Source organism: Hyperolius riggenbachi, chromosome 11 (genome assembly GCF_040937935.1).
Source record: "Hyperolius riggenbachi isolate aHypRig1 chromosome 11, aHypRig1.pri, whole genome shotgun sequence".
NCBI lineage: Eukaryota > Metazoa > Chordata > Amphibia > Anura > Hyperoliidae > Hyperolius > Hyperolius riggenbachi.
In genome coordinates, this window is record NC_090656.1 from 17,407,599 (window position 1) to 17,421,700 (window position 14,102).

Here is a 14,102-nt window from a genome sequence, read left to right on the forward strand (position 1 = left end):
TGGGGATAATAGGCTGGGCCGCGTCTGTTACCTAACAGTCTCCAATACAGATGGTGCAAAGCCAAATCCTGCAGGAGACAATGCTGCAGTCAGCAGGAATCAGGCCTCACATTTACATAACATGAACCTTTCTGGGCTGATCAGCATATCCCCCCCAAACTGATCCCGGGGCCTTCAGGTGTGAAATCTGCACCGATCCAAGTATAGAGCCTCAATGCAAGCACTGTTTATATGCGTATTTGATAGAGCATTCATTGGTTACTCATTTTGAAAGTTTTATAGAAAATGACGTTTTTGCAGACTGAGGCCGTTTTACAGGTATTTATTGTGTTGCGGTGGGGATACGATGCTCCTGCCGCATTTCACCGCAACGCAAAAAATGACAAACCTATGACCTTACGGCGGAGTGCACCGACAGGGTCATATGCATAGCAGCGACCCCCGCTCAGTGATGGCAGAGTGTGCCGACAGGGTCATATGCATAGTGCCACCCCCCACTCAGTGATGGTAGAGTGAGGCAAACAGGGTCATATGCATAGTGCCGCCCCCCACTCAGTGATGGCAGAGTGTGCCGACAGGGTCATATGCATAGTAGCGCCTCCCACTCAGTGACGCACTCAGTACAGGAAGTATGTCACTGGGATACCAGTCGGTGCGTTCCACAACGCACCGTGCTCCGCTATTTACACTATGTGCGTAGCCCATAGACTTACCGTACTTTTCAGACTATAAGACGCTCCTGACCATAAGATGCACCTAGGTTTAGAGGACAAAAACCAGAGGAACAATGTATACTAAACCTGGTGCATCCATGGTGAAGGGGCATCTTGTAGATTATGCCCCCTTTGCACCTCATGCCCCCTTGTACCTTTTGTATCTCCTTGTGTCCCCCATTTGTCCACTTGACCCTTTGTGTCTTGTACCCTCCTCTACGTCCTTTTGTGTCCCCCTGTGTCCTCCTCTGCATGGGCACAGTACAGGGAGTCCCCAATATTGCGGCGGGTTGGAGGTTTGTATTGGCAGCGTACACAAGTCAGGAACTCCCAGCAATTGGACTGTAAGACGCAGTGACTTTTTTCCCCACTTTTGGGGGAGAAAAAGTGAGTCTTATATAGTCCAAAAAATACATTCAGTACATTACATTCAGTACATACATCCAGTACATTCCCCCAAGCACCATGCGTTACCTGCGGTGCTTGCGGTAACGCAATGTTGCCCTTGAGTTGGATCGGATACTTCTGCCGCACCCCAAGGGACCACAATAAGTGTAATCCCTTGCAGCAATATAGGCTAACACAACGTGCAGGTGTAAAAGGGGCCTTAAGGAAAAGCAAAATATCTCCTGTGCCATCACTCCGCTAACTCCAGCTGGCCGCTTAGGCCCTGTCAGTCTGAGCCACTCGTCTTTTAAGGTGGCAGCCATTCGTGAGTTTGGTTTCGGGCACTTCGGTCTAACATGCTGTTGATGGCGGTTGTTTCAGACATCACTTGCCATTGCCAACGGGCCTCGATAACCCGTCAGTTTGTGCGCTTTTCCGTATGCCTGTTCTATCCATTCCCTCTTTGGCGTGTTTTCTGAGGTTCCTGCGTCCACTCGTGTCACACATTGCTGGATGCAGAGGGGTAACTAGAGGGGATCAGTCCCTGCAACTGCAGGTGGGCCCAGAGCTGCAAGGGTTGCCACAACTTCTACGTCCCTTCCTCCAATAAAGGGATCCATCTTTCAGGTCAGGTGTTTTTGATGGCTACACTTGTTTCATGACCCTTGCCGGATGGCTGTGAGGGTCACAAGGGTCTCCAGGGGTTGGCAAGGAAAGGGGTGTTAATCAGGCCCGGATTTACGTCACTGGAGCCTATAGGCACAGATGTCCTGGCACCCTAGACTTCACCCTCCATGAGCCTACAAACCCCCACAGGACCACACTGCATGTGTGCTGGCTTTCCCAGCTGTCACTTCTACCATACTTCCCTTGCCCATCATAGGTAGCTAAAGCTGCCCCTTAGTATTAGGTAGCCAGAGGTGCCCTCAGTATTAAGTTGCCCCCGACTGAAGGGAGATCACATTAGTGGAATACAGAGAGCCAATTGAGTAACCTCTCATTTACACACTGCTCAGAACTCTGCATAGGGAAGGAGGGAGGGAAGCACATGAGGAGCAGAGTGAGCCGCCTTTCTATCACCAGGCGCCTGTAGGCACGTGCCTACATTGCCTTATGGTAAGTCCGGTCCTGGTCTAAATTTTGGGGGGCCCCATCACAGTTTTGCTGGGTGGCTCCATGATTTAAAGTTATGCCCCTGATGATACTTATGCTGATATCTGTAAATTTGAGTCAGACGGAACAAGGATATGTTCTCACCTGAGACTGGGCGTCACGTGACCCAATGCGTATCCAAACCTAATCATGTGCACATGACTGACCGGTACTGTGATTTGCATGTGGTCGTGTGCATTCTACATGGTGCAATGTTACTTGTGAGAAGCGGAGATGCATAAAACATCAGACTAAACATGTATTATTAAAATATACCGGTGCTTAGCTCAGATCTTACTTCTGAGCTGCCCCAGCCCTCTGCACTCACAATGCATGACCATTAGTCTTCTCTGGATCCTCAGGCATTGGGTGTCCTGCAGCCCATGTCCATCTGTAGCTTTTAGAAACAGAATGACCTATCCTATAACATGACATTCTTATATCATAATAGAAATTCCAAATAATCAGATTACCCAGTCATTGTTTTCTCACTACCCCACAACTCTTACTATTTATCTTAAAGGATACCCGAACTGAAATGTGACATAATGAGATAGACATGTGTATGTACAGTGCCTAGCACACAAATAACTATGCTGTGTTCCTTTTTTTTCTTTCTCTGTCTGAAAGAGTTAAATATCAGGTATGTAAGTGGCTGACTCAGTCCTGACTCAGACAGGAAGTGACTACAGTGTGACCCTCACTGATAAGAAATTCCCCTTTTTATCTCTTTCTTGCTCTCAGAAGCCATTTTCTGCTAGGAAAGTGTTTTATAGTTGGAATTTCTTATCAGTGAGGGTCACACTGTAGTCACTTCCTGTCTGAGTAAGGACTGAGTCAGGCACTATCATACCTGATATTTAACTCTTTCAGACAGAGAAAGAAAAAAAGGAACACAACATAGTTATTTGTGTGCTAAGCACTGTACATACACATGTCTATCTCATTATGTCACATTTCAGTTCGGGTATCCTTTAAGCACCATCTTCACGATACAATTCCACGTGCGATCGATCAAATTCGATTGGATTGATTAAATCCGACGTGTCCGATCAGGACTCGATCGATATTGTGGTCGAGTCCCGATCGGACATGTCAGAATGAATCAATACAATCAAATTTGATCAATCGCACATGGTATTGTATCGTGTAGATGGGCTTTAGACTTTGTTAGGGACATTAGACTACAACTATGGTAGTGATTCGTTTTTAAGCTCCTCTGAGGATAGTCGGTGATAATGTGCTGCAAAAGATGTCAGTGCTATACAAATGCATAATACAGGTAGTCCCCAGTTAACGAACGAGATAGGGACTGTAGGTTCGTTCTTAACCTGAATCTGTTCTTAAGTCGAAACATTGTGCCATATCTGTACCCTGTACCTCCTCTGTGCCCCCCTGGGCCTCCAGTGTCACCCTCTGTGTCACCTCTGCCCTCTGTACATGCTTATACGAGTTTAAAAGCCATTTTTCTTAGAATTTTTTCTAAATCGATTTTATCAAAAACTACAAGTCCAGTTTGAAAAATGTTTTTTTTTTACTTGTTTCCATGGAAACAGAATCCATGCCGTTCGTATCAGCAGGTCATTCGTAAGTCGGGCGTTCGTAAGTCGGGGACTACCTGTATATGGTAGGACATTAGGCTATTACTATGGAAGGATAGATGGTGAGCTCCTCTGGGAACAGTCAGTGACATGGCTATGTACTATGTAAAGTGCTGCAGAAGATGTCAGTGCTATATAAATACATAATAATAATATGGTAGGACATTAGACTGTGACTATGGTAGGATTAGATTGTGATCTCCTCTGAGGACAGTCAGTGACATGACTATGTACTCTGTAAAGTGCTGCAGAAGATGTCAGTGCTATATAAATACATAATAATAATAATATGGTAGGACATTAGACTATGACTATGGTAGGATTAGAGTGTGAGCTCCTCTGGGGACAGTCAGTGACATGATTATGTACTCTGTAAAGTGCTGAAGAAGATGTCACTGCTATATAAATACATAATAATAATAATACGGTAAGACATTAGACTAGGACTATGGTAGGATTAGATTGCGAGCTCCTCTGAGGACAGTCAGCGACATGACTATGTACTCTTTAATGTGCTGCAGAAGATATCAGTGCTATATAAAATACATAATAATAATAATATGGTAAGATATTAGACTAGGACTATGGTAGGATTAGATTGTGAGCTCCTCTGAGGACAGTCAGTGACATGACTATGTACTCTGTAAAGTGCTGCAGAAGATATCAGTGCTATATAAATACATAATAATAATAATATGGTAGGCCATTAGACTGTGACTATGGCAGGATTAGAGTGTGAGCTCCTCTGAGGAAGATCAGCGACATGACTATGTACTCTGTAAAGTGCTTCAGAAGATGCCAGTGCTATATAAATACATAATAATAATATGTTAGGACATTAGGCTATGACTATGGTAGGATTAGATTGTGAGCTCCTCTGAGAACAGCCAGAGACATGACTATGTACTCTGTAAAGTGCTGCAGAAGATATCAGTGCTATATAAATACATAATAATAATAATATGGTAGGCCATTAGACTGTGACTATGGCAGGATTAGAGTGTGAGCTCCTCTGAGGAAGATCAGCGACATGACTATGTACTCTGTAAAATGCTTCAGAAGATGCCAGTGCTATATAAATACATAATAATAATATGTTAGGACATTAGGCTATGACTATGGTAGGATTAGATTGTGAGCTCCTCTGAGAACAGCCAGAGACATGACTATGTACTCTGTAAAGTGCTGCAGAAGATATCAGTGCTATATAAATACATAATAATAGTTATATACAGTATTCTTTCTTTTCTCTTTGTATATCTGTCTCCCTGTAACTTAGGTTTTCTGCACATGGCAGGTGTATTTTAGCATTTATTAACTCTCTAATCTCTTCTCCCATAGGGCGGCCATATCCTGTCATCAGACCGGCTGTCTCTGCCATCAATGCCGAGCCGCGCCTCCATGTCAGAGACCTCCGTCACTAACCTCCTGTAAGTTTGAGTAGTTTTAATTTAATATATAAAACTTACTTTTCAAGTTTGCCAAGTTGAGCAATGACAATAGTAGTTATGGGCATGAGGACAAATCTGAAGCCTGGAATTAACTATTTACCGCACTAGCGTCAGTATAGCAACACCCCTGAGACTTCATCTAAACTCCCAGAGGCGTAGATGGTCGTCTTCTTGTTTCTATGAGGCGTTGCGCGCATCTGTCCCCTTTGCCGTACAGCAGAGCACTGATTGGTGAAGAGGAAAATGTGTTTCCAAAGCCAATCAAAAGTGCCTGATGCTTGAATGATCACTGCAGCAGCTAATAGTAGTGGTCATTCATTGAAAATTGGTAAAAAAAGATACAATCTCTCACTTTCCTGTTAGCTTAGAACACTGTTCTAAGTAGACAAGAGGATTCATTTAATATAACATACAAATATGTCCCCTATACCTATAACATGCCCATTAACCCCTTCTTCCCCTCCCCCACCACAATAAAACACTTAAATAAAAGAGCCAAAGTGACGGAATTTATAAGAGAATACATAAACCTTAGGGACTTAGCTTTTTACATATGTATGTCATGAGGGTATATTATTGTTGATTTTGCAAACAAAGGCTTGTAATTATTTATAGAGTACAAAGAGGAAACCAAAAAAATACACCTATATTTCCAAATAAAATATTAGTATAAATTATTATAATACTAGCTGATGGCCCGCCTATGTATTTGGCTGGTGTTGGCTCCGCCCAGTTTTTCTAACCCTAACACACAATTACTTAGTGACCTAGTTTGTGAGCTTTGGGGTCTTTGGCATCAATAATTTGCATTGAAATTAAAGAAATCTGATTGGCTGTTTGTGGCTCCACCCCCTTTTCTGAATTTGAACCCCAGTCACCCAATGACCAACTTTACCAGGTTTGAGGCTTGCACCATTAACAGTGCAAGAATGGCAGCAATTAAATATTCCCCTTGAAAATCAATAGGTGAATTTTGATTGCTTTTTGTAGGCTCCACCCACTTTTCTGAATATTAATCCCAGTCACCCAGTGGCCAACTGTGCAAAGTTTGAGGACCCTACCATTAACGGTGTAAGAATGGCTGCAGTTTACATTTTCCCAGTGAAATGTATTTGTCTCCGCCCACTTTTTGGTTATGGGGATAAAAAGTATCCTATATGTTATTCCAGGTAATGTAGTATGTGTGTGCCAAATTTCATTCAAATCCGTTCAGCAATTGTTGCCAAATTTCATTCAAATCCATTCAGCCATCGTTGCCGAATTTCATTCAAATCTGTTCAGCAATTGTTAACAAACATCCAAACTTTCACATTTGTAATATTAGTGAGATATAATAATGTTGTAAGGAGGTCTTAGAATGGAGTCGATGTGATTGGATCCATTCACATCAGTGATCCGTGGATCCATTAGTTCCGTTCTGATGACTGGATTATAAGGTGGTTTGTAGTTTTTTCTGGATCAACCAGACGATGTGGATGCCGACAGAATTAATGGTAGCCTGTGAGAACAGATGTTGTCCGTTCTTACTAGGCTGGTCGCTACATGAGTTTTGCAATTTTTTTTCTCACCTGCCGCCCGCATGTGAGAAAACGCGGAAAAGCCGCCGCAAGTGTTCAGAGTAAGGCGGCTGATTCCGCGTTCAACATGACAGTTTGCGCGCATGGGCCTGCATCCACAAGCCTGACGGAGCGCCCAGAAACCGCTGCATGGCCAGTGAACATGGCGGCGGATTCCGCGTCCGACGCGGAGGTTTGCACGCATGAGCTTGCCACCAGCAGTATGGCCGAATGCGGAGGAACCGCCGCATGCTCTGACAGCGGTGCGGCCGGCTCCGCGTTCAAACCAACAGATACATTACAACACATGTCTGGTGTGGTTGGGACTGATAGTCCACACAGGTTCAGAATGACGCGCGCGCGCGCTGAGAGGCAGAGCCTTTATAACAGTCAGAAGGGTGTCAGCTGATCCAGCCGATCAGCTGACAATTCTATCAGATTTCATTGGTTCAGCACTTAGGGGAGGCGCTGGAGAGCGCTGGTGTATATATACTGGGTGCTGGTCATTTCTCTGGTGTCTGGCATTGCGATCACTACGTGGTAGCACTGAGACCTTGTCAGTATCTGTGATATATTATCTGTGTATTTATCTAAACCAATTCCTAGGTGTTGATGATCAAGGACCTCACACCTCAGTCTAGGGAAAACTGTATCTTATCTGTGTTCTTATCTAGACCAGTTCCTAGGTGTTGATGATCAGGGACCTCACACCTCAGACTAGGAATTAGTTATCATGTAGTTATTCTCAGACTAGTTCCAGGGCGTTGATAATCAAGGAGCTCACACCCAAGACTAGGCATTGTTGATTATTTGTTATGACCTTCTGCTTTCCTGACTACTCTTCTGATCTCTGATTAGGTACTTCGCTATATCTGATACTGTTACTGAACTCTGCTTGTCTTAGGATTACGCATCTGTCTCCTGTCTCTGTCCCTGATCTGTCTGTCTGTTGCCGACCCGGCCTGTCCGATCTCGAGAGCTATCTCCTCAGCCTGGAGATAGCTCACAGACCTGGGAGTGACATCCTTCCTTGGTGTCACTCACACTCTGTCCTTCCTCCTCTTAGTCTGACCCCTCCCTCGGGAGAGGCTCAAGCTTGCGGAAGGAACGTATTTCTGTACAGTACTCATTACTGTTGGGCACCTGCTCCTCAGGTGCATTACTCAAAGTATTCCTGTTACACCAAACACTCTCATTACTCAGGTGTCCAGAGGTTAGAGATATATCTGATTATCGGTGATACTGCAGATCATCAATAATCGGGTATATATCTGTATTCTCGGTGATACTGCAGATCACTGGTAATCAGATCCTCTCTGTGTTACAGCGATCGTTACACCGCACAATCACATTCCACCGCCGCTTGATCCACTGCTTGACTTACAAACAATCTCCAGCATCGGGTTGAAGGAAGGCGCAATGCGCGGTGTCGATCGAAGCAACGCAGTAAACGGTCCATGGGAGATAGATGTTGATTGTTGATCCTATCTTCATACTTTTATATGTATGCATACTTGTAAAAGACGTGTGGATATTTAATAGTGTGTGCAATGTACTATGGGGTTCTCCTGGCCTCTTTTATTGAATAAATCACTTTTTCTTTGTATATTACTGATTTTTGGCCGTTCATGGAAAATCTACTGTGATATGGAAAGGAATGATCTGAGCCTGCGTATTTGTTACTATTGTTGGTATTAATTAAAGCTTTGGTTTTTCACCGCCTCCCTTTGTTTTTACCCCTGCAGGCGGGAGAACAACAGCAAGGCATGCTTGGATCTGCAGGCCATAGACACGGTGCGCAGTGGGCGGGACAGAGAAGACGCTGTCATGCATCACGTGCTGAGAGGGAGTCTCTACAAGCCACGCCGGGTGGTATGTATAAACTTTACACTGATGAGCAAAAAATATCTGAATAAGCTAATTAGCACCACAAAACTGGCAGGTGTTTAAATGAACAGTATCAAACAAAGGGTTCTAAAATGACAATGTACAAATAATTTCTAAGTGGCTGTGTAAACATTTTCCTATTTTTCATGTTAAATATCAGAGGCAAAAGCTTTAACCACTTCAGCCTACAGCTTCGAAAATCTTATGCATCCGAGCAATGTTCACCTCCCATTCATTCGCTAATAACTTTATCGCTACTTATCAAAATTAATTGATATCTCGTTTTTTCTCGTTTTTTCCGCCACTAATTAGGCTTTCTTTAGGTAGTACATTTTGCTAAGAGCCACTTTACTGTAAATACATTTTAACAGGAAGATTAAGATAGAAATGGAAAAAAATCATTATTTCTCAGTTTTTGGCCATTATAGTTTAAAATTAATACATGCTACAGTAATTAAAACCCATGTATTTTATGTGCCCATTTGTCCCGCTTATTACACCATTTAAATTACGTCCCTATCACAATTTATGGCGCCGATATTTTATTTAGAAATAAAGGTGCATTTTTTCAATTTGCGTCCATCACTATTTACAAGCTTATAATTTTAAAAAATTTAATAAGATACTCTCTTGACATGTATATTTAAAAAGTTCAGACCCTTAGGTAACTATTTATGTAGTTTGTTTTTTTTTAATTGTAATTTTTTTTATTTATTTTTTTTAATACAAAAATGTATTCGGGTAATTTTAGTTTGGGAGGTAAATAGCCAATTTTAGATGTAATATAATGTATTTTTTATTCAATACAGGTATGTGGGTGCAGTTTACTATTTGGCCACAAGATGGCCACATTCAAAAAATTCCTGGATGCGAACAATGTCGCATCTAGGAACTAAAATGAAGAGAAGAAGTTTCCTGGGGGCAGAAATACCACGCTCTCTGATGAGAAAGCGTCGGTATTTCTGCCTGGGACTTAGATCGGTGAATGATCGGTGCCCGATCGCGCTCACCACACGGCTGCAGCACCACTGCCTATCTGGACGGATATATGCGTCCAGATATGGCGAAGTGGTTAATTCATTGTGTGTAGGATTTAGCTCTATTGGGACAAATCATTCTCAAAGGGGGTGTCTGCTTCAATGCACAGCCAGTGTTGTTTTTTTGCATATCAGACTACATTTTGTTCTGAAAGCAAAAAAAAAAGTATGAAAAGCTGTGGTGTCACAGACAATTACAAATGTTTATAACAAGTTACATTTCAGGAGACACAGGACACGGGACTTTCTCTAACACACACACACACACACACACACACACACAGGGTTAACAGATGTAGTGTGAGTGAATTCCCCCTCCGCTCTTGGTTCACTCTGCTGTCAGATTTGGCGTCAGAAGTGAAAGGAATTTGATACAGTAAACAAAAGAGATAAGCAAGGCAATTGTATACAACGTTATTTACCAGCACTTCAGGAACTCTCTCAAGCCCAGGTAAAAAAAAAAACATGTTAATTGATAGTGTTCCTTTAAGTTGAAGTTAAATTTGTATAATAATTGCATCAGGTCGGAATTACCAACAACTCGTTTACCATCCTAATATGGAGTATGTAAGTTGTCTTCTTAATTCTATTAACCACTTAACAACCTCTGCCACGCTTATCTACGCCCCTTTAAACTTCACCTGAGTCACAGGGGCGTAGATAGGCAACTCCTGTTTATTTTGCTGCTGTGCGCGATCGCATTCGCGTGCGCGTTCGCGTCCGCGTGCACGCGGATTTGCATACGCGTCGGGCACCTGCTGGTCCATGATTGGCTGATGTGAACATGTGTTCACAAAGCCAATGACGGTGCTCATTCATGCAGAATGTGTGTAAACATTGCATCAGTCTCTATGCTGTTACAGTTACTGAGATCACTCGTGAGAGGATCTCAGATAACTAACACAGCATTAGGGACTGATCAGTATCAGTGAGGTTTTTTTAAAATAAATTATACCCCCATTAAGTCCATTAACCCTTGCCTCCCTTAAATGTGAAAATTGCTGTGGTTTTTAGGTGAAAAACCCTGTGGTAGAGAAGTGGTTAATGTGTAACTGAGACAATCATATCAAAAGGATTTATACTTACCTGGGACTTCCTCCAGCCCCGTGTTGTCTGTTAGCTTCCTCACCGTCCTCCCAATGAGATGCCAGTAAATCCAGCTAACATGCCAAGTTGATGCGTATCGTATGCAGCTTGGAACTGAGCAGATCAAATGCACTTCTTGTTGATTTGGATTGCCCAATTCTAATTTGCAAATGATTTGCATTTAATCTTCATTGGCCACCTCTATTAAGGTTGAGGACCCTTTCACACTGGTGCGGCATTTTACCGCAGCCTACCGCTAGGACAATGAAAATCTATGGGGGAGTTCACATTGTCTGTTGTGCGGTGCGCTGGAAGTACCTTTATCCTTATCTAACGCCGGTGCATACCTACATTACTGTGTGGCAGACCTGAAGTCACATAAGTCTATGGCGACGTGGGTGTTTTTAAACAGACTGCCGCAGTTTTATGCTTCGTGCATGCGCGGAAGCGTATTTTAGCAATACACTTCCGCACACATCATCGATTTGGCCACAGGAAGTAAGCGCCAGAGACCGTCACTTCCTGTATGCAAACACATTGCTGTGTATTGCGCAATAGGAGCACCTGTTCCGCAACACACAGCAACGTTTTGGCAGCCAGTGGTGTGCCGTCTCTTCTTTGCTGTGGTTTGTTCCAGGACCGTTTTGAGCAATGCAGTCGAGACTTGGTACCGGCTTATCAGCAGGTTTCATGCACCCGAGCAGCTGTTTCTTTGGCATCCTATATGTGGTTGGTCACTTCCTGTATGGCCTGCTGCCAGACGGGGATTACCGCGTGCTAACGCGGGAATTACTGAAGGCCTGTTTTTGGTGGTGCCACCACACAGTGTAAATCTGCAGTGAGAAGCCGGCCTGAGTTGTACAGGTGGATTAAGCAAGCAGCCATGGCGTCTGTAAAGTCACCTGATCTGACTCAGATGGACCCAGTGCTGAGGCCTTTTGGTGCTGAGATCTGGCCATCCATTCATCTGGATAAGCTGCTGAACCTGGCTACACTGTGACTCAGCGCTCTCGTCAGACCAGGTCAGGATTTCCTTATAGGGGAATGCCATGAGGTCTCATTGAACATGAAGAACCCACTGATGCAGTTGTATCCGCTTCTGTCCGCTTTTCAGCATCTCTAACATTGATGTGTAACTGAAAAGCGGACACAACTGCATCAGTGGGCTCAGGCCCTAAAGGGCCAGTGTCATGAAAATCATAAAATTAATATATATATGAACAAATACATATAAGAAGTACATTTGTTCCAAAGTAAAATGATCCAGTTCTCCTGTGTTGCTGTCACTTACAGTATTACAAATCTGACAGAACCAACAGGTTTTTAACAAGCCCATTTCATGCTGAATTCAAGTGGGAATTGGCCTACGGTTTTGGAGGCCAACAGATCTCTAACGGTTTTCTAATTCTCAGAGAGAGATCTTCCTCTTGGTCGATCGCCCGCCAAAATCACTAGCTGTATGAGCACCTTTAAAGGGACTCAGAGCTGAACAATTAAAAAGATTTATATACTGTACATACCTGGGGCTTCCTCTAGCCCCATCTGCTCTGATCGCTCCCACGGCGCCGTCCTCAACTGCCTGCAGCTTCAGGAACCGGGTCCCGTCACTGACGTCAGTTGCGGCCAGGTATGCAGGAGAAGTGCGCCCTCTACTTGTCTCTCCAGCGGCTGCTGGAGAGATACGCTAACAGCGCACTTCACTTACACCAGACTGGCTCCGACTGACATCAGTGAAGGGACTTGGTTCCTGAAGCTGCAGAAGACTGAGGACGGCGGAGTGGGAGCGATCGGAGCAGATAGGGCTGGAGGAAGCCCCAGGTATGTATAAAATCTTTTTAATTGTTCAGCTCTGGTACACTTTAAAGTTTAAAGTGTACCACAGCTGACATAAATATAAAAGTGGTACACATACCTGGGGCTTCCTCCAGCCCCATGCACACAAATCGCTCCCACACTGCTGTCCTTAGTCTTCTCTCTCTTCGGTATCAGGTCCCGGCACTTCAGCCAGTCTGCACAAAAGAAGTGCGCTCTCTCCGGCAGCCGCTGGAGAGATACGTAAAGAGCGCACTTCCTCTTGTGCAGACTGGCTGAAGTTACGGGACCCGGTACCGAAGGGGGAGAAGACTGAGGACGGTGGCGTGGGAGCGGTCCGAGCGGATGGGGCTGGAGGAAGCTCCAGGTATGTATAAAACGTTTAATTTATGTCAGCTCTGGTTTCCTTTAGTGTATACAATGAACAGAGGCGCCAAAAGTATAAGATTAGATTAAATGAGCTTAAAAACCAACTGAAATGCCAAAATTGAAGGAGGAAGTGGTGGTCTTACCTCCCTCAAGCAGACACGACAACGACTGCGATTCAGACAGTCAAACACATTTATTAGGAACTCCAAAAAGAAATGCAACGCGTTTCGCATGTTCAACCCTGCTTCATCAGGCAATATAGGGAGGAGTATCAAACAATCTGCACAAGGATTCAAATTAAGCGCCTCTGGGTTTCCTTTAGAGGACAACTGAAGTGAGAAGAATATGGAGGCTGCCATATTTATTTCCTGTTAAACAATACAAGGTGCCTGGCAGCCCTGCTGAGCTATTTGGCTGCAGTAGTGTCCAAATAACACCAGGAACAAGCATGCAGCTAATCTTGTCAGATCTGACAATAATGTCAGAAACACCTGATCTGCTGCATGCTTGTTCAGGGGCTATGGCTAAAAGTATTAGAGGCAGAGGATCAGCAGGAAAGCCAGGCAACTAGTATTGCTTAAAAGGAAATGAACATGGCAGCCTCCATATTCCTCTTGCTTCAGTTGTCCTTTAAAGACTGTCTCTGGCCACAATGCCTAACCATAAAGAGATTGTTTGCATTACAGTTTTGAATACAATGATGTTAGAGTGGGAGGGTTCTGCCTAGGAGAATATAAAAATAATTGATGCTCTGTTCCCACTACAGCGCAAAATGGACATTTTTTGTTTTTGACAATTTAGCCACATAACTGATAGTCAAATGGATCCTGTTAATAGGATCTGTTCACACTAGTCAGTCTGCAATAGATCTGTTGGATCCATTGTTGAAAATGGATTGCGGTGTGCAATTTTTTTTTAAATTTATTTATTTTTTTCTTGCTTTCCGCAATCTTTCAAAGCCTGTTATGGAAAGCTTACAGAAAGATTGATTTTCACAACCTGTAGCTACTGACTGGGGGCACCCAATAAAAGTATAAAAAACGGTAACTAT

General features: G+C 43.6%; 1 protein-coding gene across 2 annotated transcripts in view; it reads left to right on the forward strand.

The window, feature by feature from the left end:
- Positions 1-14,102, forward strand: part of SLC9A5 (solute carrier family 9 member A5) — a 241,337-nt gene that overhangs the window by 194,112 nt on the left and 33,123 nt on the right. For both annotated transcript variants that reach the window (XM_068260279.1, XM_068260280.1), the window contains exons 11-12: positions 5,195-5,283; positions 8,606-8,732. In XM_068260279.1, the coding sequence (XP_068116380.1) occupies positions 5,195-5,283; positions 8,606-8,732 (216 nt within the window). The remainder of the gene's footprint in view (positions 1-5,194; positions 5,284-8,605; positions 8,733-14,102) is intronic.